General features: G+C 50.1%; 2 protein-coding genes across 7 annotated transcripts in view; both read left to right on the top strand.

The window, feature by feature from the left end:
- Nucleotides 1-7,216, top strand: part of atp9b (ATPase phospholipid transporting 9B) — a 48,900-nt gene extending 41,684 nt beyond the window's left edge. The window contains exons 26-30 of one of the 4 annotated variants that reach the window (XM_029844860.1): nt 12-120; nt 224-281; nt 2,973-3,176; nt 5,148-5,180; nt 5,404-7,216. In XM_029844860.1, coding sequence (XP_029700720.1) covers nt 12-120; nt 224-281; nt 2,973-3,176; nt 5,148-5,180; nt 5,404-5,540 — 541 coding nt within the window. In that variant the 3' untranslated portion in view covers nt 5,541-7,216. Of the gene's footprint in view, nt 1-11; nt 143-223; nt 282-2,972; nt 3,177-5,147; nt 5,181-5,275 lie in introns of those variants that run through there. The other 3 variants (XM_029844859.1, XM_029844861.1, XR_003890211.1) reach the window with 3 other exon arrangements.
- Nucleotides 7,217-12,049: 4,833 nt separating this feature from the next.
- nfatc1 (nuclear factor of activated T cells 1) overlaps nt 12,050-24,078 on the top strand; it is a 32,789-nt gene continuing 20,760 nt past the window's right edge. For 2 of the 3 annotated variants that reach the window (XM_029845538.1, XM_029845536.1), the window contains exons 1-4: nt 12,050-12,441; nt 14,284-15,328; nt 15,692-15,851; nt 21,145-21,347. In XM_029845538.1, coding sequence (XP_029701398.1) covers nt 12,423-12,441; nt 14,284-15,328; nt 15,692-15,851; nt 21,145-21,347 — 1,427 coding nt within the window. In that variant the 5' untranslated portion in view covers nt 12,050-12,422. The remainder of the gene's footprint in view (nt 12,442-14,283; nt 15,329-15,691; nt 15,852-21,144; nt 21,348-24,078) is intronic. The other variant, XM_029845537.1, reaches the window with a different exon arrangement.

Raw genomic sequence — 24,078 nt, 5'->3', positions numbered from 1 at the left:
CACCTGTGCAGGTATGCCACCATCTACACCATGTTTCCCGTGTTCTCCTTGGTTTTAGATGAAGATGTAAAGCCAGATATGGCTCTTCTTTACCCGGAGCTTTATAAAGACCTCACCAAGGTAGCAGGGACCTTTTGAATATGTATGTTTTACAATTCAAAGTCCGTTAAACATTTAGTGGAAGACGTTGTTGCACGAGTGAGCTGATATGTTTGTCTTTCAGGGGCGCTCGTTATCTTTTAAGACTTTTCTTATATGGGTTTTGATCAGTGTTTACCAAGGTAAGTTACATCTGAATGGTTACATCATACATCCGTTTTGTATCCGTCACCTCTTCCCTAATTATTGTTTTCTTTTGGATTTCCAAAGCTGCTGTTTAGAATGTCAAAGTTAGTCATTCACACCGTCTGGTCACTGAATGTTCCAGTCCCCTTTCTACGAGCTGACTCATGTTTGGGTGCCCAATCCAATCCAATCCTGCTCTCAGTTTTGCTCTGTCAGGTCCAGTTTTTTCTGACCCCCTCTAGTTCCACGGACCCCCTCTAGTTCCACGGACCCCCTAATTCCACGGACCCCCTCTAGTTCCACAGACCCCCTCTAGTTCCATGGACCCCCTCCAGTTCCACGGACCCCCTCTAGTTCCACACACCCCCTCTAGTTCCACGGACCCCCTGTAATTCCATGGACCCCCTCTAGTTCCACAGACCCCCTCTAGTTCCACAGACCCCCTCTAGTTCCACGGACCCCCTGTAATTCCATGGACCCCTCTAGTTCCACAGACCCCCTCCAGTTCCACGGACCCCCTCTAGTTCCATTGACCCCCTCTAGTTCCACAGACCCCCTCTAGTTCCACGGACCCCCTAATTCCATGGACCCCCTCTAGTTCCACGGACCCCCTAATTCCACGGACCCCCTGTAATTCCATGGACCCCTCTAGTTCCACGGACCCCCTAATTCCATGGACCCCCTCTAATTCCACGGACCCCCTAATTCCATGGAACCCCTCTAGTTCCACGGACCCTAACCCTGACCCTAACCCCGACCCTGACCCTGACCCCCTCTAGTTCCACTGACCCCCTGTAATTCCATGGACCCCTCTAGTTCCACAGACCCCCTCCAGTTCCACGGACCCCCTCTAGTTCCATGGACCCCCTCCAGTTCCATGGACCCCCTCTAGTTCCACGGACCCCCTCTAGTTCCAGAGACCCCCTCTAGTTCCACGGACCCCCTGTAATTCCACGGACCCCCTGTAATTCCACGGACCCCCGCTAGTTCCACGGACCCCTTCTAGTTCCACAGACCCCCTCTAGTTCCACGGACCCCCTGTAATTCCATGGACCCCTCTAGTTCCACAGACCCCCTCCAGTTCCACGGACACCCTCTAGTTCCATTGACCCCCTCTAGTTCCACAGACCCCCTCTAGTTCCATGGACCCCCTCTAGTTCCACAGACCCCCTCTAGTTCCACGGACCCCCTGTAATTCCATGGACCCCTCTAGTTAAACGGACCCCCTAATTCCATGGACCCCCCTCTAGTTCCACAGACCCCTTCTAGTTCCACGGACCCCCTGTAATTCCATGGACCCCACTAGTTCCACAGACCCCCTCTAGTTCCACGGACCCCCTGTAATTCCATGGACCCCTCTAGTTCCACGGACCCCCTAATTCCATGGACCCCCTCTAGTTCCACAGACCCCCTCTAGTTCCACGGACCCCCTGTAATTCCATGGACCCCACTAGTTCCACAGACCCCCTCCAGTTCCACTGACCCCTCTCGTTCCATGGACCCCCTCTAGTTCCATGGACCCCCTCTAGTTCCACGGGCCCCTCTAGTTCCACTGACCCCTCTAGTTCCATGGACCCCCTCTTGTTCCACTGACCCCCTGTAGTTCCACAGACCCCCTCTAGTTCCATGGACCCCCTAATTCCATGGACCCCCTCTAGTTCCACAGACCCCCTCTAGTTCCACGGACCCCCTGTAATTCCATGGACCCCACTAGTTCTACAGACCCCCTCCAGTTCCACTGACCCCTCTAGTTCCACGGACCCCCTAATTCCATGGACCCCCTCTAGTTCCACAGACCCCCTCTAGTTCCACGGACCCCCTGTAATTCCATGGACCCCACTAGTTCTACAGACCCCCTCCAGTTCCACTGACCCCTCTAGTTCCATGGACCCCCTCTAGTTCCACTGACCCCTCTAGTTCCATGGACCCCCTCTAGTTCCACTGACCCCCTGTAGTTCCACAGACCCCCTCTAGTTCCACAGACCCCCTCTCATTCCATGGACCCCCTCTAGTTCCATGGACCCCCTCTAGTTCCACGGACCCCTCTAGTTCCACTGACCCCTCTAGTTCCATGGACCCCCTCTTGTTCCACTGACCCCTCTAGTTCCACTGACCCCTCTAGTTCCATGGACCCCCTCTTGTTCCACTGACCCCCTGTAGTTCCACAGACCCCCTCTAGTTCCATAGACCCCCTCTAGTTCCACGGACTCCCTGTAGTTCCACAGACCCCCTCTCGTTCCATGGACCCCTCTAGTTCCACGGACCCCCTCTAGTTCCACGGACCCCTCTAGTTCCACAGACCCCCTCTAGTTCCACGGACCCCTCCAGGGTACTGCCAGCACTGACCTGTTGGCTCAACGGGGACGGCACCAACCAGTTGTCCCGTAGCTTGAGAGGAGTCCAGTCGTGGTCACGTGGTCTGGAGGGGAAGCTTTGGAGGAAAAACTGGACCTGCTAGAAACAAACACACTTTTGGAATCAGCATAAAAATCAGCAGAATTTATTTCAAATGGTTCCACTGTATATTGTGAATTCTATGGATTCGAGCTTCCAACCCTTAAAGTCCTGCCATGAACCTGATATTTTTGAGGTTGTTCTTTGGGCCAGAAGTTTTTATCTCGTTCATCTCAAACCACGTTGTTGTGTGAAACAGTCCAGCTCTGACTCCTTCCGTTTGGTGCCACCAGGGGGCATCCTCATGTACGGCGCGCTGGTGCTCTTCGAGTCTGAGTTTGTGCACGTGGTGGCCATCTCGTTCACAGCTCTGATCCTGACAGAGCTGCTGATGGTGGCACTGACCATCCGGACCTGGCACTGGCTCATGGTGACGGCCCAGTTCTTCAGCCTGGCCTGCTACCTGGCCTCCCTGGCCTTCCTGAACGAGTACTTTGGTGAGTTTTCTTCTTTTTTCTTGATTTGATTCGATTATTAAAAAACATATAGAAATGATGTTTCAATACAAGCACACACACGCACACACACACATGCACACACACACATGCACTTAAACCCAAAATGATTTATAAAATTGTTCCTAATTTTACAGATTAGTGCTTCAACAACTAAACTGCAGGAAAAGTCTCAGGCTGCAAATTAAGTGTAGAAAAGAGAAAATGCATATTTTAGAGATCAAAGTAGAACTTTGAACGGTGGCACTGAGCACTGTTAGGGTTAGAGGGTCAGGGTTAGGGTTAGAGGGTCAGGTAGGTTAGAGGGTTAGGGTTAGAGGGTCAGGGTTAGAGGGTTAGGGTTAGAGGGTTAGGGTTAGAGGGTCAGGGTTAGAGGGTTAGGGTTAGAGGGTTAGGGTTAGAGGGTTAGAGGGTTAGGGTTAGAGGGTCAGGGTTAGAGGGTCAGGGTTAGAGGGTCAGGGTTAGAGGGTTAGAGGGTCAGGGTTAGAGGGTTAGGGTTAGAGGGTTAGGGTTAGAGGGTTAGAGAGTTAGGGTTAGAGGGCTAGGGTTAGAGGGTTAGAGGGTCAGGGTTAGAGGGTTAGGGTTAGAGGGTTAGAGAGTTAGGGTTAGAGGGCTAGGGTTAGAGGGTCAGGGTTAGAGGGTTAGGGTTAGGGTTAGAGGGTCAGGGTTAGAGGGTTAGGGTTAGAGAGTTAGGGTTAGAGAGTTAGGGTTAGAGGGTTAGGGTTAGAGGGTTAGGGTTAGAGAGTTAGGGTTAGAGGGTTAGGGTTAGAGGGTCAGGGTTAGAGGGTTAGTGTTAGAGAGTTAGGGTTAGGGTTAGAGGGTTAGGGTTAGAGAGTTAGGGTTAGGGTTAGAGGGTTAGGGTTAGATAGTTAGGGGTTAGAGGGTCAGGGTTAGAGGGTCAGGGTTAGGGTTAGAGGGTTAGAGAGTTAGGGTTAGAGGGTTAGGGGGTTAGGGTTAGAGGGTTAGGGTTAGAGGGTTAGGGTTAGAGGGTTAGGGTTAGAGAGTTAGGGTTAGAGGGTTAGGGTTAGAGGGTTAGGGTTAGAGGGTCAGGGTTAGGGTTAGAGGGTCAGGGTTAGAGGGTCAGGGTTAGGGTTAGAGGGTCAGGGTTAGAGGGTCAGGGTTAGAGGGTTAGGGTTAGAGGGTTAGGGTTAGAGGGTCAGGGTTAGGGTTAGAGGGTTAGGGTTAGAGGGTCAGGGTTAGAGGGTCAGGGTTAGAGGGTTAGGGTTAGAGGGTCAGGGTTAGAGGGTCAGGGTTAGAGGGTTAGGGTTGGAGGGTTAGGGTTAGAGGGTTAGAGAGTTAGGGTTAGAGGGTCAGGGTTAGAGGGTTAGTGTTAGAGGGTTAGGGTTAGAGGGTTAGAGAGTTAGGGTTAGAGGGTTAGAGAGTTAGGGTTAGAGGGTTAGAGGGTCAGGGTTAGAGGGTTAGAGGGTCAGGGTTAGAGGGTCAGGGTTAGAGGGTTAGAGGGTCAGGGTTAGAGGGTCAGGGTTAGAGGGTTAGGGTTAGAGGGTTAGAGGTCAGGGTTAGAGGTCAGGGTTAGAGGGTTAGGGTTGGAGGGTTAGGGTTGGAGGGTTAGGGTTAGAGGGTCAGGGTTAGAGGGTTAGGGTTGGAGGGTTAGTGTTAGAGGGTTAGGGTTAGAGGGTTAGGGTTGGAGGGTTAGGGTTGGAGGGTTAGGGTTGGAGGGTTAGGGTTAGAGGGTTAGGGTGTTTGTGCGTTGGGACTTTATTAGAAGCATCATTTAAAATTGGGATGTTTTGGATTTACAATAGATTTTCTTAGCAGAGCCAAAGGTTCAGTAATGTCGTCATTTGTTTCTTCATTGTTGTTTCACCATGGAAATCATATTGTTTTTGGAGCACAGTTGAGGCGGTCTGTAGTTGAGATCCCGCCCCTGTAGGTGTGTGTTTGTAACGTCTTTCTTCCTGCTGCTCCTGTTTTACTCTTGTATGTTGGTAACAGGGCTAGGCAGGGTGTCCTATGGAGCTTTCCTTGGTAGGTGTGCCACTTCTGAAGCCTCCTCTCTTCCCATCATCCATCTGTCAGGACTGATGTGACGTGTTTCCATCACAGCTTTGTCCCCTTTTCAGTTCTATGCATGATAAACAGTACCGGTGGCTCGATCTGCTTCACTGTGGTGACCAACTTTGCATCAGACGTAGCATCTAAATCTGCTCCTGCACTGATGACGTGCTCCTGTGCTCATCTGCTCTCACAGACCTCTCATTCATCACAACGTGGCCTTTCCTGTGGAAGGTCTCCACCGTGACTTTGGTCAGCTGTCTTCCTCTCTACATCATCAAATACCTGAAGCGGAAGTTCTCCCCCCCAAGTTACTCCAAACTCTCATCCTGATTCAAGCCCAGATTTCTCCAGGTTGGTTGGTGCATCTCTGAGCGTCTATTTACAGGACCTGTGGTCTCAGATGAAGGTGGACCTCTGGGGGTCGATCCCAGAAGCAGCAGCTCAGCCAATGACTGAAGAGTGTTAGTTGCACAAATCAAGTTAAAGAATTCTGCACTTAGAAGGCCTCAAACACGTGACCTCATTCCTTTTGTTGGCCAAAGGTCACATTTTTTCTGTCGCATTGACATTTAAAAAAATCTGCTTTGAGTGTCGATTTATAACACTCTAATGCAAAAGCGTCCAATTTTTTATATGCAGTGTTTTTTACATGTATTTTTTATTCTAGGTGTTTAGTTGCATTAAGGAAAATATGGAACTGGGTTGATTGTTGTAAATCAAGTTTTTACACACTGCTGCGGTTCCACCATTGAATAGGTGTGTCGGCCTTGTGCAAGTGAGCGTTCCAGAACATTCACTGGGAAAATGCTTCATCTATTTCTGCTTCTTCGTGTTCTTTTAATCTGTGAATGAGATCATCAATCCAGCACCTCTCAAACGCTCCAGCGCCGCCTTAAACGTCAGAGCGTCAGCACCTTTGGGTAAGGTTGCTTTATGTCCATGTTGATGCTGCACATCTCCTCATCAGAGTTGTGTTGTCTCACAGTTGTGTTGTCTCACAGTTGTGTTGTCTCACAGTTGTGTATTTAAATCTGCTGAAGCTCCAAATCCCACTGATGTTCACTGATGTTCACTGATGTTCACTGATGTTCACTGATGTTCACTGATGTTCACTGATGTTCACTGATCGTCTGCTGCCCACAGCGGGACCCTGACATCTGTTTTCCCAGACTTCGACTGTAGCAGATGCTGACATTCAGGTTTTTTTATCAGGATAAATATATTTTGACATTCAGTCTCTGTTCTGTCACGTGTTGAAGATGGATTAAATATTTGAAATGTTGATGTTGGTCAACAGGATTTCTTTAGCCCGTTTGGCCCTGAATTATACTCGAGTTAAACTGATGTTGATCTTTTTTAAAGTGACAACCATACTGTCAACTATAGCTACACTGGATTAGAGACACATGGGATCTGGTTAAACTAGTTAAAATCTTGTGGTTGTGACAGTTAAGTTTGATTAGTTATAAATCCTGTGTTTTCTTTAGATTTTGTTCTGTGTGTATAAAAAATCCTCTTTCCTGTGAACTTTTCTTTTCAAATCGTACATAGCAAATTGCTTTTATTTACTTTATTGGTTCGTGAATAAAAACGCAAAACATTAGAAAAGCTCCCGTTTGTTCACGTTGCCTTTTGGCCACTAGGTGGAGACAAAGCCCAGCGGGGACCGGAAGAGGCGAATCTCCGAATTAAAGTGCATTTATGTCTGAAATATATTAATGAGTTAATTAATGATGACTGGTGTGTTGAAAATGGACAATCACAAAGAACTTCAGACGTTACATATTTTAAAAGGAATGTTTCGGGGCTAAAGTACTTGGAAAACAACTGTTTACATTTAAAGCGTTAATCAGAATTTGACGTGTTAGTATGAGTTAAATGTTTACATTTATTGGCTTGGCAATAACACATAAACACGACATACTGGTGCTCTACGTCTGGTTTATCTAAATCTAGCCACGTCTATCATGGTTCACTCATTAAATTCAAGAATGGACTTGACTGTTTTTGTGTCTGAGAGAGAATACATCTTTAAATGTTCATTTTTATTTATTTATTTAAAATGGCCATCTGTGGACTGATTATCTGAGGTTTGGATACTTTCAGGAGGATTTGGGATGTATACATTAGAAAAAGATCAAGGATGATTTCTCCCTATAGAGCAGGAAGCTGACTGTGATGGTCTGATGCTTTAGGAAGCTGTGTGGGTCTGTCAGAACCGACAACCCGGCATTATTGTTAGCTATAGGCTATGTTGGGGGGGATCACTTAAGAAATACAACTTTGTAAGAGGACACAATATTCAGATTTTTCTCATTTTAAAATTTATTTTAATTTTCTTTTCAGTTAATTCATGGATGGACGTTTTGGATGAAAAAAGTCAACTTTTTTTATTTTAACCATGAATCCAAATATAATTCAAGTCCAGTTCAGTCAATTAATTAATTTACTTTGCAAATAAACAAACAAAAAAACTTGTCCAAACCTTCGACAAACCATGTGGTCACAGTGAATTTGGCTGTTTCTATTTTGTAAAGAGAGCTGATAGTACAGGGTTAGGGTTAGGGTTAGAGGTTAACCTCTAACTAACTAGGGGTTTAGGGTTAACCCTAACCTCTAACCCTGACTTGTCCTGTTGCCCAGCAACCAAGCGTCATTATTGTGTATCTTTATTCTGACTATTACGAACGTAAACAGGTTTTGTTGACAGTGAACTAGATTTGGTGGAAATCATCAAAGTTTTAGCATCCACTATTTCGAGCTTTCATCTTGGGTAGGTGGCTGCTAACCTTCTGGGACAGTGAGAGTGTTTCCACACTGCTCGTACCTGCGAAAGGTGGACGTCTCTGCCAGGGCCATACCTGCCAGGGTTAGGGTTAGGGCGCCACCCCGGGGCCAGGGTTAGGGTTAGGGCGCCACCCCGCGGCCAGGGTTAGGGTTAGGGCGCCACCCCGGGGCCAGGGTTAGGGCGCCACCCCGGGCCAGGGTTAGGGTTAGGGCGCCACCCCGGGGCCAGGGTTAGGGTTAGGGCGCCACCCCGCGGCCAGGGTTAGGGTTAGGGCGCCACCCCGGGCCAGGGTTAGGGTTAGGGCGCCACCCCGGGGCCAGGGTTAGGGTTAGGGCGCCACCCCACGGCCAGGGTTAGGGTTAGGGTGCCACCCCGGGGCCAGGGTTAGGGCGCCACCCCGGGGCCAGGGTTAGGGCGCCACCCCACGGCCAGGGTTAGGGTTAGGGTGCCACCCCGGGGCCAGGGTTAGGGCGCCACCCCGGGGCCAGGGTTAGGGCGCCACCCCACGGCCAGGGTTAGGGTTAGGGTGCCACCCCGGGGCCAGGGTTAGGGCGCCACCCCACGGCCAGGGTTAGGGTTAGGGTGCCACCCCGGGGCCAGGGTTAGGGTGCCACCCCGGGGCCAGGGTTAGGGGCGCCACCCCCGGGGCCAGGGTTAGGGCGCCACCCCACGGCCAGGGTTAGGGTTAGGGTGCCACCCCGCGGCCAGGGTTAGGGTTAGGGCGCCACCCCGGGGCCAGGGTTAGGGTTAGGGCGCCACCCCGGGCCAGGGTTAGGGTTAGGGCGCCACCCCGGGGCCAGGGTTAGGGCGCCACCCCGGGGCCAGGGTTAGGGCGCCACCCCGGGGCCAGGGTTAGGGCGCCACCCCACGGCCAGGGTTAGGGTTAGGGTGCCACCCCGGGGCCAGGGTTAGGGCGCCACCCCGGGGCCAGGGTTAGGGTTAGGGCGCCACCCCGCGGCCAGGGTTAGGGTTAGGGTTAGGGCGCCACCCCACGGCCAGGGTTAGGGTTAGGGTGCCACCCCGGGGCCAGGGTTAGGGCGCCACCCCGGGGCCAGGGTTAGGGTTAGGGCGCCACCCCGCGGCCAGGGTTAGGGTTAGGGTGCCACCCCGGGGCCAGGGTTAGGGCGCCACCCCGGGGTTAGGGTTAGGGTGCCACCCCGGGGCCAGGGTTAGGGCGCCACCCCGGGGCTTTTGCCCCCACTTTTGCCCCCAGCACTGGTGCTCATGTCTAAGTTAAAACATCTCCAGCAGCATAAAGACAACTTATGTTTCATACAAATGTATTTTTATCATGCTGTGTGATTACTCTTTCTATCATTATTAGAATGTCATAATTGTATCATATTTAACGGTTTTGTTTTGGGGGGTCCCCCGTGGAGACTTGGTTCCTACTTCTGTGACGGGTCCATCTCCTTGTGAACCACAGCAGCAAACACATCAATGGCAACTTTACTTCCTACATTCCCATAAGTTGATTAACACAAATGTTTATAGAAATGACCTGGAGCAACCAAACCCACACGTGACCCACAGTGAGGAGGTGTTCCTCAGGGAGCCGTGCTTCAGACACTCGTCTTCTTGGTCCTTTGACTGTAACCAGGCAACGGCTGCTCATAACAGGAAACAGACGGGATTCCATCACAGCAGCTGAGAAAGAAGGAGAACATTGATGGGAGACAGGAAGTCTCGGAGCGAGCAGGGCTGGCGGCGGGTGTGGCGGCGGTTGAGGGTTCGCCGCTCAACTCTGACCAACTGGAAAATGTCCCTAAGACCAAAGAATGACGTCAACTGGACCTTTACGAGCTACAAAAGTATATATTATAATAGCTTAGCAAAGAAAAACAATTCTTTATATGGTTTCCATACAGTAGTAATGTACTATATTTTCATAATACATCCATACTATAGTTAACAGTGTTTATATCATTATACAAAAATGAAAACATTAAAAACAAATCCGTAAGTGGTTCCTCACACGGTTGAAATCATTTGTTGTTGTTTGGGTCATTCAAATCATATTTAAAAATGTGGTTCATTCCTTTAATGACTAAACAAATCAATCAAAACTGAACTGAAGTAAAGTTTTTAATGCTTCGTTGTCATCGTGTGTGTGCACGTGCGCTCCGTTCACACACACAAAGGACAATAAAAACCTCTTTGCTTTCCTTTCAGGTCATTTTTCTCAAACAGGTGATTCAGTGAAGGGAAATTATTTTATTACCAGTATTTTGTGCAGTTGTTTAGTTTTTGAGCAACATGCGCGTCGTCCAAAGTTCCATCTTGTTTTAGTTCAGATGAATAAAGTTGTGAAAGCGGGTTGACCGGGGGGGGGGGGGGGCAGCTGAGTACTTTTCCACCTTGCCGAGGCCAAACCACATTCCACCAGCCAAAGTTTGCTGGGATGGAGACAGAAAAGTGGTGCAGTGTAACCCTAACCCCCCCCCCCCCCCCCCCCCCCCCCCACCGAGATAATGATGGTGTCATTGATGAAGGTGACTTTAGAAGGCAAAACATGTTTTGGAATTCAGTATTGGATGTAAACTAGTTGCATGTTGTGGGTCCTGCCTGTAAAAGACTTATGGGATGCCTTTAAATGGCAACATGGTTCATCTTTATTTCACTAATCAATATTCAGTCCTACAAGAATAAAGAGAGTGGTGAATGGATGCCAAACGCTTGGGCTCAGACTAATATGTGGCCAAAGTTTGACACTATCACAGCTTGGTAATAAAATCAAGACTTTACAACAAGGTTTGTTTAAAGTGTTGGAAGATTCATTGTTACAAATGTAAGAAACACAATCTTAAAAAGTGGCACATGTATGTACTTAAATACTAATTCTTTAGTATTAGACCTGGCAGATTGGTAACCCTAACCCATCAACCTAACCCTAACCCTTAGACCTGGCAGAGTGCTAACCCTAACCCATCAACCTAACCCTAACCCAACCCTGGCAGAGTGCTAACCCTAACCCATCACCCTAACCCTATCCCATCAACCTAACCCTAACCCATCACCCTAACCCTAACCCATCACCCTAACCCTATCCCATCAACCTAACCCTAACCCAACCCTGGCAGAGTGCTAACCCTAACCCAACCCTGGCAGAGTGCTAACCCTAACCCATCAACCTAACCCTAACCCAACCCTGGCAGAGTGCTAACCCTAACCCTGAGCTCATTTCATTTTAGAGTTTCAGACTAAAGGAATCTGCTGAAATATTCCGACCTGCCCAACAACAACCGTCCCTACGGGGACTGGAACCAATGTCAGATAACTGGGTCAGGGAGTCAACTCTGTGTTCTGGGCCCTGCAGGAAGGGCCGAAGCATCAGCGTAACGAAGGCGCTCAGACAGGCACTTTTATGTTTTATAGCCAGAACGAAGCAGCTTCAGTCTTGATGAATTTCTCTTTTGATTGGAAAAACAGGAGCAGGTTGGTGCAGAACGCTTGCAAAGATCTAGTTTGGAGGCAGGTGCAGCGTCATTATTGGGATCTTTGTGATCTGCGCCCAGAGGAGGAGATGTGGGTTGTGAAGGGGCTCAAACAGGCGATGAGTGCAGTTCTTGTTCATTACAGCACTAATGAATGATGAGAAGCAAGCTTGAGTCTCAAAGTTAGGGTTAGGGCTAGGTAAGGTTAGGGTTAGAGGAGTTAGGGTTAGGTTAGGGCTAGGTAAGGTTAGGGTTAGAGGAGTTAGGGTTAGGTTAGGTGAGGGTTAGAGGAGTTAGGGTTAGGTTAGGGCTAGGTTAGGTGAGGGTTAGAGTTATGGTTAGGGTTAGAGTTATGGTTAGGTTAGGGTTAGAGTTATGGTTAGGTTAGAGTTAGGGTTAGAGTTATGGTATGGTTAGGTTAGGGTTAGGGTTAGCGTGAGCCTCTTGTTTCACTGCTGGCTTCACTCTAGCAGGCGCCATCATTTCCTTCCTTCACCGATGGATTTCAGTCGGCTCCTGCGCGGGTTCGGGGCGTATTTTCCTGCTCCAGGAGGCCTCCGGCTCCCACCGCCAGCTTCACTAATTGGGCTCTCCTGCCTCTGGGACACCAAAGAGGATCACCGTCCGGGGCTGTGCTGTGCAGATGCGTCAGAGGGCGGGTGTATCGGCGAGGTGATCCCCGACTTTATAAGCGCAGAAGTTCCGCGAGCAGTAGTGGTGCGTCACGGCGACCCAGCAGGAACCCCCGACACAGAATCAGCAGCCAAAAGAGCCAAGCGTCATTCGTGATTTCACTAAATATTCGCCATTTACGCGTTTACACGTTGGATGTTAAGTTTTTCTTTTGACAACTTTTGTTCGGGGCGCTGAAAGGGAACCAGATCGTGCGCAGCGGCTGTTGGACCGTTCCGGCTCCGCTACATGGATCCAGTCCCGCGTCCACTTGCAGTTAAATCCACAGTTTGACTTTAGACTCTGTGCGCAAATAAAATGAAATCTGCCGAGGAGGGTAAGTTGCACTCTTTCGTACAGTTGCTGTTGCTTTTGTGAATAAAACTTCCCGTATGGAGCGTTGAAAGTCAACGGTTCTAAAGAACTGCACTGGACGGTACCACAGGACTGAGAGGTGCGCCCCTCCCTGCCGCGCAGGTCGAGGTGGGCGTGGGGCCCCGTTGGATTTCCACCAAAAAGGGTTCCTATAAATAGATGTAAACGGTGGTTATTGACTGAAATGACATTGTCATTCTACCCGTGAGATGGACCCCCGGGCTACCTGGTGACAACTAAAGCAAGTCTAATGATAGAAAACCTTGAACCCTAACCCTCTAACCCTCTAAACCCCTAACCCTAACCCTCTAACCCTAACCCTAACCCTCTAACACCTAACCCTAACCCTCTAACACCTAACCCTAACCCTCTAACCCCTAACCCTCTAACCCCCTAACCCTAACCCTCTAACACCTAACCCTAACCCTCTAACCCTAACCCTAACCCTCTAACCCTCTAACCCTAACCCTCTAACACCTAACCCTAACCCTCTAACCCTCTAACCCCTAACCCTCTAACCCCCTAACCCTAACCCTCTAACACCTAACCCTAACCCTCTAACCCTAACCCTAACCCTAACCCCCTAACCCTAACCCTCTAACACCTAACCCTAACCCTAACCCTAACCCTAACCCCTAACCCTCTAACCCCTAACCCTCTAACCCTAACCCTAACCCTCTAACCCTAACCCTCTAACACCTAACCCTAACCCTCTAACCCTAACCCTAACCCTAACCCCCTAACCCTAACCCTCTAACCCTCTAACCCCTAACCCTCTAACCCTAACCCTAACCCTCTAACCCTAACCCTAACCCTAACCCCCTAACCCTCTAACCCTCTAACCCCTAACCCTCTAACCCTAACCCCCTAACCCTCTAACCCTAACCCTAACCCTCTAACCCTAATCCTAACCCTCTAACCCCTAACCCTAACCCTAACCCCCTAACCCTAACCCTCTAACCCCTAACCCCCTAACCCTCTAACCCTAACTCTAACCCCTAACCCTAACCCCCTAACCCTAACCCTAACCCCCTAACCTTAACCCTAACCCTCTAACCCCTAACCCTAACCCCCTAACCCTAACCCTAACCCCCTAACCTTAACCCTAACCCTCTAACCCCTAACCCCTAACCCCCTAACCCTAACCCTCTAACCCTAACTCTAACCCCTAACCCTAACCCCCTAACCCTAACCCTCCAACCCTAACCCTAACCACCACAGGTGGCACTAAATGCTAAATCAAAGCATCATTTTCTTTTATTACATGGAGTCGTGTGTGTGTGTGTGTGTGTGTTTTTAGTGTGTGTGTGTAGATTCTGCTTTGTGTGCCACATAAACCCCAAGCCTTGCTCCCATGTCCCCCCCTCCCTCAGCAGTGACCTCAACCATCTGAGCCATTCAGAGCGCCGGTGGAGGATCCTGAGCGTCCTCAGGAGGTCCTCAGGATCCTCCACCATGTGCAGATTTACAACCATTTCCCTCCTGTGTTTATGTTCAATAGTTCTTAGAACAGGACACAGGCCACCAAAGCTCCGGGGGTGTTTTTTTTTAGTTGCATTAAAAACGATTATTAATTTTAGACTCTAAATATTGGCACATTTGTTTGTGTTTCTCACATTAGCTTGTTAGCTAAATGAAGATTTGTCCACAGTGGACAAGACTCTATTTTTTCTGGCTGGCAGATCCTTCTTGCCATTATTAGCAGCTCTATTAAGAATTGCCTTGGCAGTTGTGTTCCTTTCAGTGAGGCAGCCAGTCAATGCATGTTTAATTCTAATGATAAGAAACTCTTTCTGTTTTCCAGATGCATATGTCTACATGCCTAATGCTAATCTACCTAGTCCCCTGGGCACCTGTTCTACTGCCCAGTACCACAACCTCCAGTCCAGCCCTGTTATCTCTGTGTCTGTCATAGAGCCTCACAGTTATGACAACCGGGATGACGTGAGCACGGCTGGTTACTACTCTTCATCCAACATCCACCCAAATGGAGCCCCGTCCCTGGAGAGCCCTCGAATTGAGATCACAGCATATGGTCAGTTTCCTGAGGACACGGTGGAGGAAAGCAGTCTTCCTGCGGCCAAAAGAGTCGACTCCATTGTGACACTGATGCTCCCCAATGCAGACGGTTACCGTGACCCCAGCTGCCTGAGTCCAGCCAGCAGCATCTCCTCCCGTAGTTGTCATTCTGATGCCTCGTCCTATGAATCTGGCTTTTCGTACAACTATGACAACTCACCGCAGAACTCGCCTTGGCAGTCGCCCTCGGTGTCTCCAAAGGGTTCCACCCTCGTCCTGCCAGGTGATGGCTGCATGTCCGCCGGTTCTCCTAGCCAATCACCATCCACCTCACCTCGTGCCAGCATTACAGATGAAAGCTGGACTGGTCAGCATGGATCGAGGCCCAGTTCACCATGCGGAGCCAAGAGGAAGTACAGCATCAATGGTGGAGGAGTATCACACAAAAGCTTTCCGTACTCACCCGGCCAGTCACCCGGACTTTCCCCACAGACATCCCCTCGTCTCAGCCTCACCGACGAGACCTGGCTCCCAAACACCAACCAGTACACAAACTCTGCCATTCTGGCAGCCATCAACGCCTTGACCACAGATGGAATGCCAGACCTTGGTGAGGGGATCCCCATGAAGTCCCGGAAAACTAGCCAGGATCCTGGCTCAGCTGTGAGCCTGAAGATAGAACCTGGAGGCGAGGAGCTGAATCCAGCAGAGCTCTGTGTGGATGAGCATCCCTCACACTGCTTACCGATGAAGAAAGAAGGCTACAGTGGCGGTTTCCTAGACGTGCCGCTGCACCCGTACTCCTGGTCCAAGCCAAAACAGTATGTAAGGTAGGGATGGCTCAGTCGTGTCTGTCCACTCTTGATAACCATTGTGTGGGGGCACATTTTTAGGGTTAGACAATAGTTTAGAATATGAAGTCAATGGCCTTGTTTACTTATTATGACAGTGTTGAAAATGATCATAAAATGGCTCCATTTGTCCACAATCCCAACGCATATGAGAGGGAGACCCTGAAAATGAAGGTGAAATAAGACCATCTGCACTTTTATAGTAAACATTGGTTTTCTTATTTTATTGAATAAAACCTGAATTATTTTAACATTAATCTCATGTTGTGGTTCTAAAGTTCTATCCAATATGGGTTGAGAAGTTGTCTCCTTGCTGAGTTGGTGACGTGTTTCTCCTGACAGCCCGTCCCTGCCAGCCCTTGATTGGCAGCTGCCATCCAGCTCTGGGCCGTACAGCCTTCAGATCCAGGTGCAGCCCAAGTCCCACCATCGAGCCCACTATGAGACCGAGGGCAGCAGAGGGGCTGTAAAGGCCCTGGCAGGAGGACATCCAATGGTTCAGGTCTGGAAAAGGGTTTCTGGTCTTACTTGGTGTTACGCCTGTGTTACCACACACAGCTTTATGTACAGATAATTTAATTCCTTTGCAAAGGAAAAAGGAGGCCATGATGACACCCATGTGTTGCGTAATGTTAAGAAAACCCGATTTTCACTATGTAAGTATAACGCATATCAAGGCCAAAAAAGGCAACATAGCTGCGAGGAATTTGGTGTCTTATCAGCTTGGGAGTCAAGTCTGATGGAGTGAGGTCGCTGGAGGTAGAAATGAAAGTAAAACTTTGTGATTGTTAAATTCCAACATATCTGCCTGCTGGTTCAGAATTTGGATTTCAAAAAGAACAGAGGACGCAGGGTAAAGGTTAGGTTAGGCCCGAGACCTTTGAAGATGTGCAGCTACTTAAATCAGCTTTGAAGGGTGTAATTGATGACCGAGTCAACAAATAACAACAAGCAACTCTTCATATTCAGCAATTTGCAGCTCGCCTGATTTAAACTCGTGACCCCCTTCAACCAGATATTGAGCGGCCCAACCTGGACGTTTGGTTTTGTGTGATGATCCGACCAACATCTGTTGCAGACATTTCCCTCCTGCTTCGTTCCTGAACTAGATTGGGTTAGGGTTAGGGTTAGCTGAACTAGATTGGGTTAGGGTTAGCTGAACTAGATTGGGTTAGGGTTAGGGTTAGCTGAACTAGATTGGGTTAGGGTTAGCTGAACTAGATTGGGTTAGGGTTAGCTGAACTAGATCAGATGTTTCCAGGTTCAAAGATGTCTTTTTTCTTAAACCGCAGGTATGGTTGTGTGATGTCCACTCAGTCACTTCCTGTCCAGACCAGCATGACTCAGGCTTTTCCACTGCGTATCCACGTTCTGCAGACATGATTACAAAGTGACGTTCCATGTCCAGTAACAGCTTAGTCATGAGATTTTACCACAGGTTTCTGGTGGACAGATCTTGTGGAAGAAAATTGGGATAATTGCAGACATGTTTTTGTGAGGAACCCATACAGGCCTGCAGCCGTTACTTCTTAGCACTGACCTCAGTCTCTGAATAAATAAAAGGTCTGCAGCAAAGAGATATCAGTGGAGAACCAGGCTTCATATTTCAGCCTTTAGACACAATTCCTCAGGTTTAGGAGGCCGTTACCATGGCTGATATATCAATATAAGGCCTTTTTACATCAGGACATCCATCCATTTCATCCAAGTAGACAAATGTCTAATTGTTGCTAACATGCTAACACATGTTAGCATGACTCAGGCTTAACACATGTTAGCATGTTAGCAACATGAGAAAAAAAATTTCATGTGAAATATGAGACTAGCATTTCTCTAAATTAATTAAGCATAACAAGGATGGCACTGTTGGTTTAATTCACAGCAAAGGTATGTTCATACAAGTATTTCATATTTTTATATAAAGCAGACTGTACTTTTAATCTAATAATAGTTGACACTCACCTATGAGCAGGAACCTCTGAATAGTGATCAGCAGGAAAATAGTGCTACCTTGTAAACATCAAATATTGTCTTCAGAATTCTAACGTGAAGAATTCTGAAACAAGAAATACTGCCCATGGTGCAGAAATGTATTATTGCTATTTCTAAAAAGAAAGTAGTTGTAAAGTTTGAATCCACGGAGGTTCAGAACATTAAACTTGAGTTGCGCATGTGTGTTATTTTCTGCAGAAAAGGCAGTAATGATGTAATGACAATGGTCTGGCTTTAAACAGACGGAGAACCAATGTGTGTGCTTCTTAAGCAACCCCCACGGCCCCCCGGGGGCCGGCTACCGCCCCGGCCACACAGACTTCCCTTGTTTAGAAAAGGTTCTGTGTCCACCGACTGACATCATCCAGCTCTGCATCCTGTGGAGGCTGAACCACGCACGTTTCTGCGCTACAGATAGGAAGGTGCCTCCACTTCCTGCCTACACGTTGCACCCAGGCTGTGGACGACGTCTGCCAGCACCCTGCTGGTCAGACTGTGAATGTGGGGCCAGTCTTTCGCTCTGCTTCCCCTTTTCTCCTTTGTCCAGGCAGCATGGAAGCTTCCAATGTTCTGTTTCTTGCTGTATTCACTGATGCCTGGCTCAACCACACCCTAAAATAGAGCCCTCTGAAATGCTGCCTCCGCTCCTCACTGCGGTTTATGCTCACATTTTCATGCTGTACTTGGATGGAGTGGAAATACCTCTGAAATCGAGCCTGGGAGGTATTCTATTTTCCTGTGTCTGATGTCAGCGTTCTTCATGCTGCTTAAGAAACTCCCCTTTTTAAAAATTGTTTGTGTTGTTATTTGGGAGATTTGGGCTTTTTCCTTCACCCTTGACGTGTATGATTGAATTAAGAGTTTTAAACAAAGCATGGTGAATCACTATCATGTGAGAAGGAGAAGTGTGACAGGACAAAACACAAGAGTCCACATGTGTGTTTTCACACGTGTGGTCACAGCGTCACTGCCAGAAGGTTCTTTTCGGTGCCTGAAGCGGACGCAGGTTCTGCATTCGTCTTGTAGGTGTTAATATGAAGGCGGCAGGAGCGGCTGCACATCCACAGCCCAAACCCTGACCCTGACCCTAACCCTGACCCTGACCCTGACCCTGACCCTGACCCTGACCCTAACCCTGACCCTGACCCTGACCCTGACCCTGACCCTAACCCTAACCCTGACCCTAACCCTGATCCTAACCCTAACCCTGACCCTGACCCTGACCCTGACCCTGACCCTAACCCTGACCCTAACCCTGACCCTGACCCTAACCCTGACCCTGACCCTGACCCTGACCCTGACCCTAACCCTGACCCTAACCCTGACCCTGACCCTGACCCTAACCCTAACCCTGACCCTAACCCTGATCCTAACCCTGACCCTAACCCTGACCCTGACCCTGATCCTAACCCTGACCCTGACCCTGACCCTGGCCCTAACCCTGACCCTAACCCTGACCCTAACCCTGACCCTAACCCTGAGCCTGAGCCTGACCCTGACCCTAACCCTAACCCTGATCCTAACCCTGACCCTGACCCTGACCCTGGCCCTGACCCTGACCCTAACCCTGATCCTAACCCTGACCCTAACCCTGACCCCGATCCTAACCCTGACCCTGACCCTGACCCTAACCCTGACCCTGACCCTGACCCTGACCCTGGCCCTGGCCCTGACCCTAACCCTAACCCTGACCCTAGCCCTGACCCTGACCCTAACCCTGACCCTGACCCTAACCCTGACCCGAGCCCTAGCCCTAACCCTGACCCTAACCCTGACCCTGACCCTGACCCTAAACCTGACCCTAACCCTGGCCCTGATCCTAACCCTGACCCTGACCCTAACCCTAACCCTAACTCTTAACCCTGACCCGAGCCCTAGCCCTAGCCCTAACCCTGACCCTAACCCTGACCCTAACCCTGATCCTAACCCTGACCCTGACCCTAACCCTGACCCTAACCCTGATCCTAACCCTGACCCTGATCCTAACCCTGACCCTGACCCTAACCCTAACCCTGACCCTGACCCTAACCCTGACCCTGACCCTGACCCTGACCCTGACCCTAACCCTAACCCTAACCCTAACCCCTAACCCTGACCCCTAACCCTGCCCCGAGCCCTAGCCCTAACCCTTCCGGGGCTTCCACAGAGGTTACAGCATCGATTCAACTTTAAACGCATTATTGGAAGACCAACATGTTTGATTTCACGTTTGCACCTTTAACACCAAGTGAAATGTAAAACTTTTGCAGGGTCTGATGATTTCTGTTGTCAAAGAGTTGATGCCAGTAATAATTCAGAGCACAGAATGAGTAACCTGTTAGCAATTACACTTTCAATGTACGCTTGTGAACACATTTCCTCACTTCCTCACATGTCTTCCTGCTGCCTAAATAAACAGCATTGCTAGGCAGCAACCGTTTCCTTAAATAAATACACAGGGCCGTTTCAAGCTCCTAACCTTGACTGGGATCCTCCTCCCAATCGCGTGTGCTGAGAGTCCCTCAGAGCCTTCTACTCTCACCACCACCGTGTTTCCTTCAGACAACTCACCAGGGAATCTGTATTGGATTTGACGAGTTCTACTAAAGATAACGTGTTTTTTTATACGTGACGTGACAGCAGTCATGACAGGTGACACGTGTGGCTGGAAGGTTGCAGAAGTGCTGATATTGGTCAGAGGGTACCAGGGACGGAACAGTTAGGAGATAAAACACAGATTGATTCAGAAATCCTTGAAAATGCTGACATTGAATGGAATTGTCAGTAATATAAATCGCTCTCATGTTTCTTGGACTTATTCTCATGTCTGCATTCGTTTCTCTGAGTCCTGCTGTATGGATGAGATACAGAAAGATGAGGCAGTCTGTCCACAGGAGCTGCGCTCACGTCGCAGCGTCTGCAGTCATGTCTGGAGTGAGGGTGCTCAAGGGAATCGTGGCAGAAGGCCTCTTGTCAGGCAACACCTACTGGGTCTGGAAGCATCTCCGGTTACCCTAACCCTAACTAACCCTAACTAACCCTAACCAACCCTAACAATAACCCTAACTAACCCTGACTAACACGAACCCTAACTAACCCTGACTAACCCTAACTAACACTAGCCCTAACTAACACTAGCCCTAACTAACCCTAACCCTAACTAACACTAACCCTGACTAACCATAACCCTAACTAACACTAACCAACCCTAACAATAACCCTAACCAACCCTGACTAACCCTAACTAACACAAACCCTAACTAACCCTGACTAACCCTAACCCTAACACTAGCCCTAACTAACCCTAACCCTAACTAACCCTGACTAACCCTAACTAACACTAACCCTGACTAACCCTAACTAACTCTAACCCTAACTAACCCTAACCCTAACCGGTGCTACAGTGCTATAGGGATTGTTCTGCTGATCAGAACTGGGTTGCTAGTGGAAACTGCACTTGACCTTGGCCTGACTTTAGCAGTGACATTTCTGGAAAACTAGCTGACTAAAACCTGACTACAGATACGGCGGTTTCCATATGTGATTTATTCCATATGTGATTTATTCCATTTGTGATTTATTCCATATGTGATTTATTCCATATGTGATTCAACATTCAGCTACTGTGGACGCTGCTTCTCAGCTGGCCTGACAGGAAGTGATTGCAGCTCATTCATTGTAAATGAAATGACGTGTAACTATGCAAGATGCTAAATGGTTACTTTAAAAGAGTGATGAACAAAAAGCCTGCATTTATTTTAGGGGTGTTTTCTTTTTTAAGAAATAACCCAAAACACGTGTTTGGACTCTTCTTGTGCCCTCAGCTTGACGGTTACATGGAGAGTGAACCACTGACGCTGCAGCTGTTCATTGGCACAGCTGACGACAGGCTTCTCAGGCCTCACGCCTTCTACCAGGTCCACCGCATCACCGGGAAGACTGTGTCCACCCCGAGTCACGAGGCCATGCACAACAACACCAAAGTCCTGGAGATCCCACTGCTGCCAGAAAACAACATGAGGGCAATGTGAGTAGCTGAGGTCAGGGACGTCCAACTAGGTCTGTCTGGGATTTAAAAGCTGATTTGGTGAGATCACAATCTATATTCAGGACATTCCACAATTATTGAACCCTAATTGCAGTCCACATTATTAAAAAGGAATACTATCATTCATTTCTTTCTCAACCATACACACATTACATTACTATACATTATAAACTAATCAATAAATTAGGGCAGCAGCAGCCCTTTCAGTTTACTTTACAAAGCCTGGAAGGAAAAAGAAAAACCTTCACTGAACCTGCAGCAAATATCCCACAGAAGGACTTGAAATGTTGTCAATCATAACATGAAATATTGAATATGCATCCAAAGCATTGATATTTCACAACTTTGTAATAAACACTAGTTATTAACCTGCACAACAGTGAGCTTGACAGATTTACCTGGATCAAAGATATTCAGGTGCTGCCTTATCCACCTGCTTTAAAGGCAGAATCCACCAGAACTTGGGAAGCTCAGCAAAGAACACGGATAGGACTGGGATGGCCTTACAGGAGGACTGGGATGGCCTTACAGGAGGACTGGGATGGCCTCACAGGAGGGCTAGGATGGCCTCACAGGAGGGCTGGGATGGCCTCGCAGGAGGGCTAGGATGGCCTCACAGAAGGGCTAGGATGGCCTCACAGGAGGGCTGGGATGGCCTCGCAGGAGGGCTAGGATGGCCTCACAGAAGGGCTAGGATGGCCTCACAGGATGGCTGCGATGGCCTCGCAGGAGGGCTGGGATGGCCTTACAGGAGGACTGGGATGGCCTTACAGGAGGACTGGGATGGAGGACTGGGATGGCCTTACAGGAGGACTGGGATGGCCTTACAGGAGGGCTAGGATGGCCTCACAGGATGGCTGGGATGGCCTCGCAGGAGGGCTGGGATGGCCTCGCAGGAGGGCTGGGATGGCCTCGCAGGAGGGCTGGGATGGCCTTACAGGAGGACTGGGATGGCCTCGCAGGAGGGCTGGGATGGCCTCCCAGGAGGGCTGGGATGGCCTCACAGGAGGGCTAGGATGGCCTTACAGGAGGGCTGGGATGGCCTCCCAGGAGGGCTGGGATGGCCTCACAGGAGGGCTAGGATGGCCTCGCAGGAGGGCTGGGATGGCCTCGCAGGAGGGCTGGGATGGCCTCGCAGGAGGGCTGGGATGGCCTCCCAGGAGGGCTGGGATGGCCTCACAGGAGGGCTAGGATGGCCTTACAGGAGGGCTGGGATGGCAGAAAGATGAGGCAGTCTGGCCACAGTAGCTGCTCTCACGTCGCAGCATCTGGCGTCATATCTGGAGTTTGGGTGCTCAAGGGAATCTCTGGAAGCATTTCCGGTTACCCTAACCCTAACTAACCCTAACCCCAACCCTAACTAACTCTCACAGGAGGGCTGGGATGGCCTTACAGGAGGGCTGGGATGGCCTTACAGGAGGACTGGGATGGCCTTACAGGAGGACTGGGATGGCCTCACAGGAGGGCTAGGATGGCCTCACAGGAGGGCTGGGATGGCCTCGCAGGAGGGCTAGGATGGCCTCACAGAAGGGCTAGGATGGCCTCACAGGATGGCTGCGATGGCCTCGCAGGAGGGCTGGGATGGCCTTACAGGAGGACTGGGATGGCCTTACAGGAGGACTGGGATGGAGGACTGGGATGGCCTTACAGGAGGACTGGGATGGCCTTACAGGAGGGCTAGGATGGCCTCACAGGATGGCTGCGATGGCCTCGCAGGAGGGCTGGGATGGCCTCGCAGGAGGGCTGGGATGGCCTCGCAGGAGGGCTGGGATGGCCTTACAGGAGGACTGGGATGGCCTCGCAGGAGGGCTGGGATGGCCTCCCAGGAGGGCTGGGATGGCCTCACAGGAGGGCTAGGATGGCCTTACAGGAGGGCTGGGATGGCCTCCCAGGAGGGCTGGGATGGCCTCACAGGAGGGCTAGGATGGCCTCGCAGGAGGGCTGGGATGGCCTCGCAGGAGGGCTGGGATGGCCTCGCAGGAGGGCTGGGATGGCCTCGCAGGAGGGCTGGGATGGCCTCCCAGGAGGGCTGGGATGGCCTCACAGGAGGGCTAGGATGGCCTTACAGGAGGGCTGGGATGGCAGAAAGATGAGGCAGTCTGGCCACAGTAGCTGCTCTCACGTCGCAGCATCTGGCGTCATATCTGGAGTTTGGGTGCTCAAGGGAATCTCTGGAAGCATTTCCGGTTACCCTAACCCTAACTAACCCTAACCCCAACCCTAACTAACTCTCACAGGAGGGCTGGGATGGCCTTACAGGAGGGCTGGGATGGCCTCACAGGAGGGCTAGGATGGCCTCACAGGAGGGCTGGGATGGCCTTGCAGGAGGGCTGGGATGGCCTCGCAGGAGGGCTGGGATGGCCTCACAGGAGGGCTGGGATGGCCTTACAGGAGGGCTGGGATGGCCTCGCAGGAGGGCTGGGATGGCCTCGCAGGAGGGCTGGGATGGCCTCGCAGGAGGGCTGGGATGGCCTCACAGGAGGGCTAGGATGGCCTTACAGGAGGGCTGGGATGGCAGAAGGATGAGGCAGTCTGGCCACAGTAGCTGCTCTCACGTCGCAGCATCTGGCGTCATGTCTGGAGTTTGGGTGCTCAAGGGAATCTCTGGAAGCATTTCCGGTTACCCTAACCCTAACTAACCCTAACCCCAACCCTAACTAACTCTCACAGGAGGGCTGGGATGGCCTCACAGGAGGGCTAGGATGGCCTC

The sequence above is a fragment of the Takifugu rubripes genome, chromosome 12 (genome assembly GCF_901000725.2).
Source record: "Takifugu rubripes chromosome 12, fTakRub1.2, whole genome shotgun sequence".
Taxonomy (NCBI): Eukaryota; Metazoa; Chordata; class Actinopteri; order Tetraodontiformes; family Tetraodontidae; genus Takifugu; species Takifugu rubripes.
Note: the sequence above shows the minus strand (reverse complement) of the source record. Positions and strands in the feature narration are given on the sequence as shown.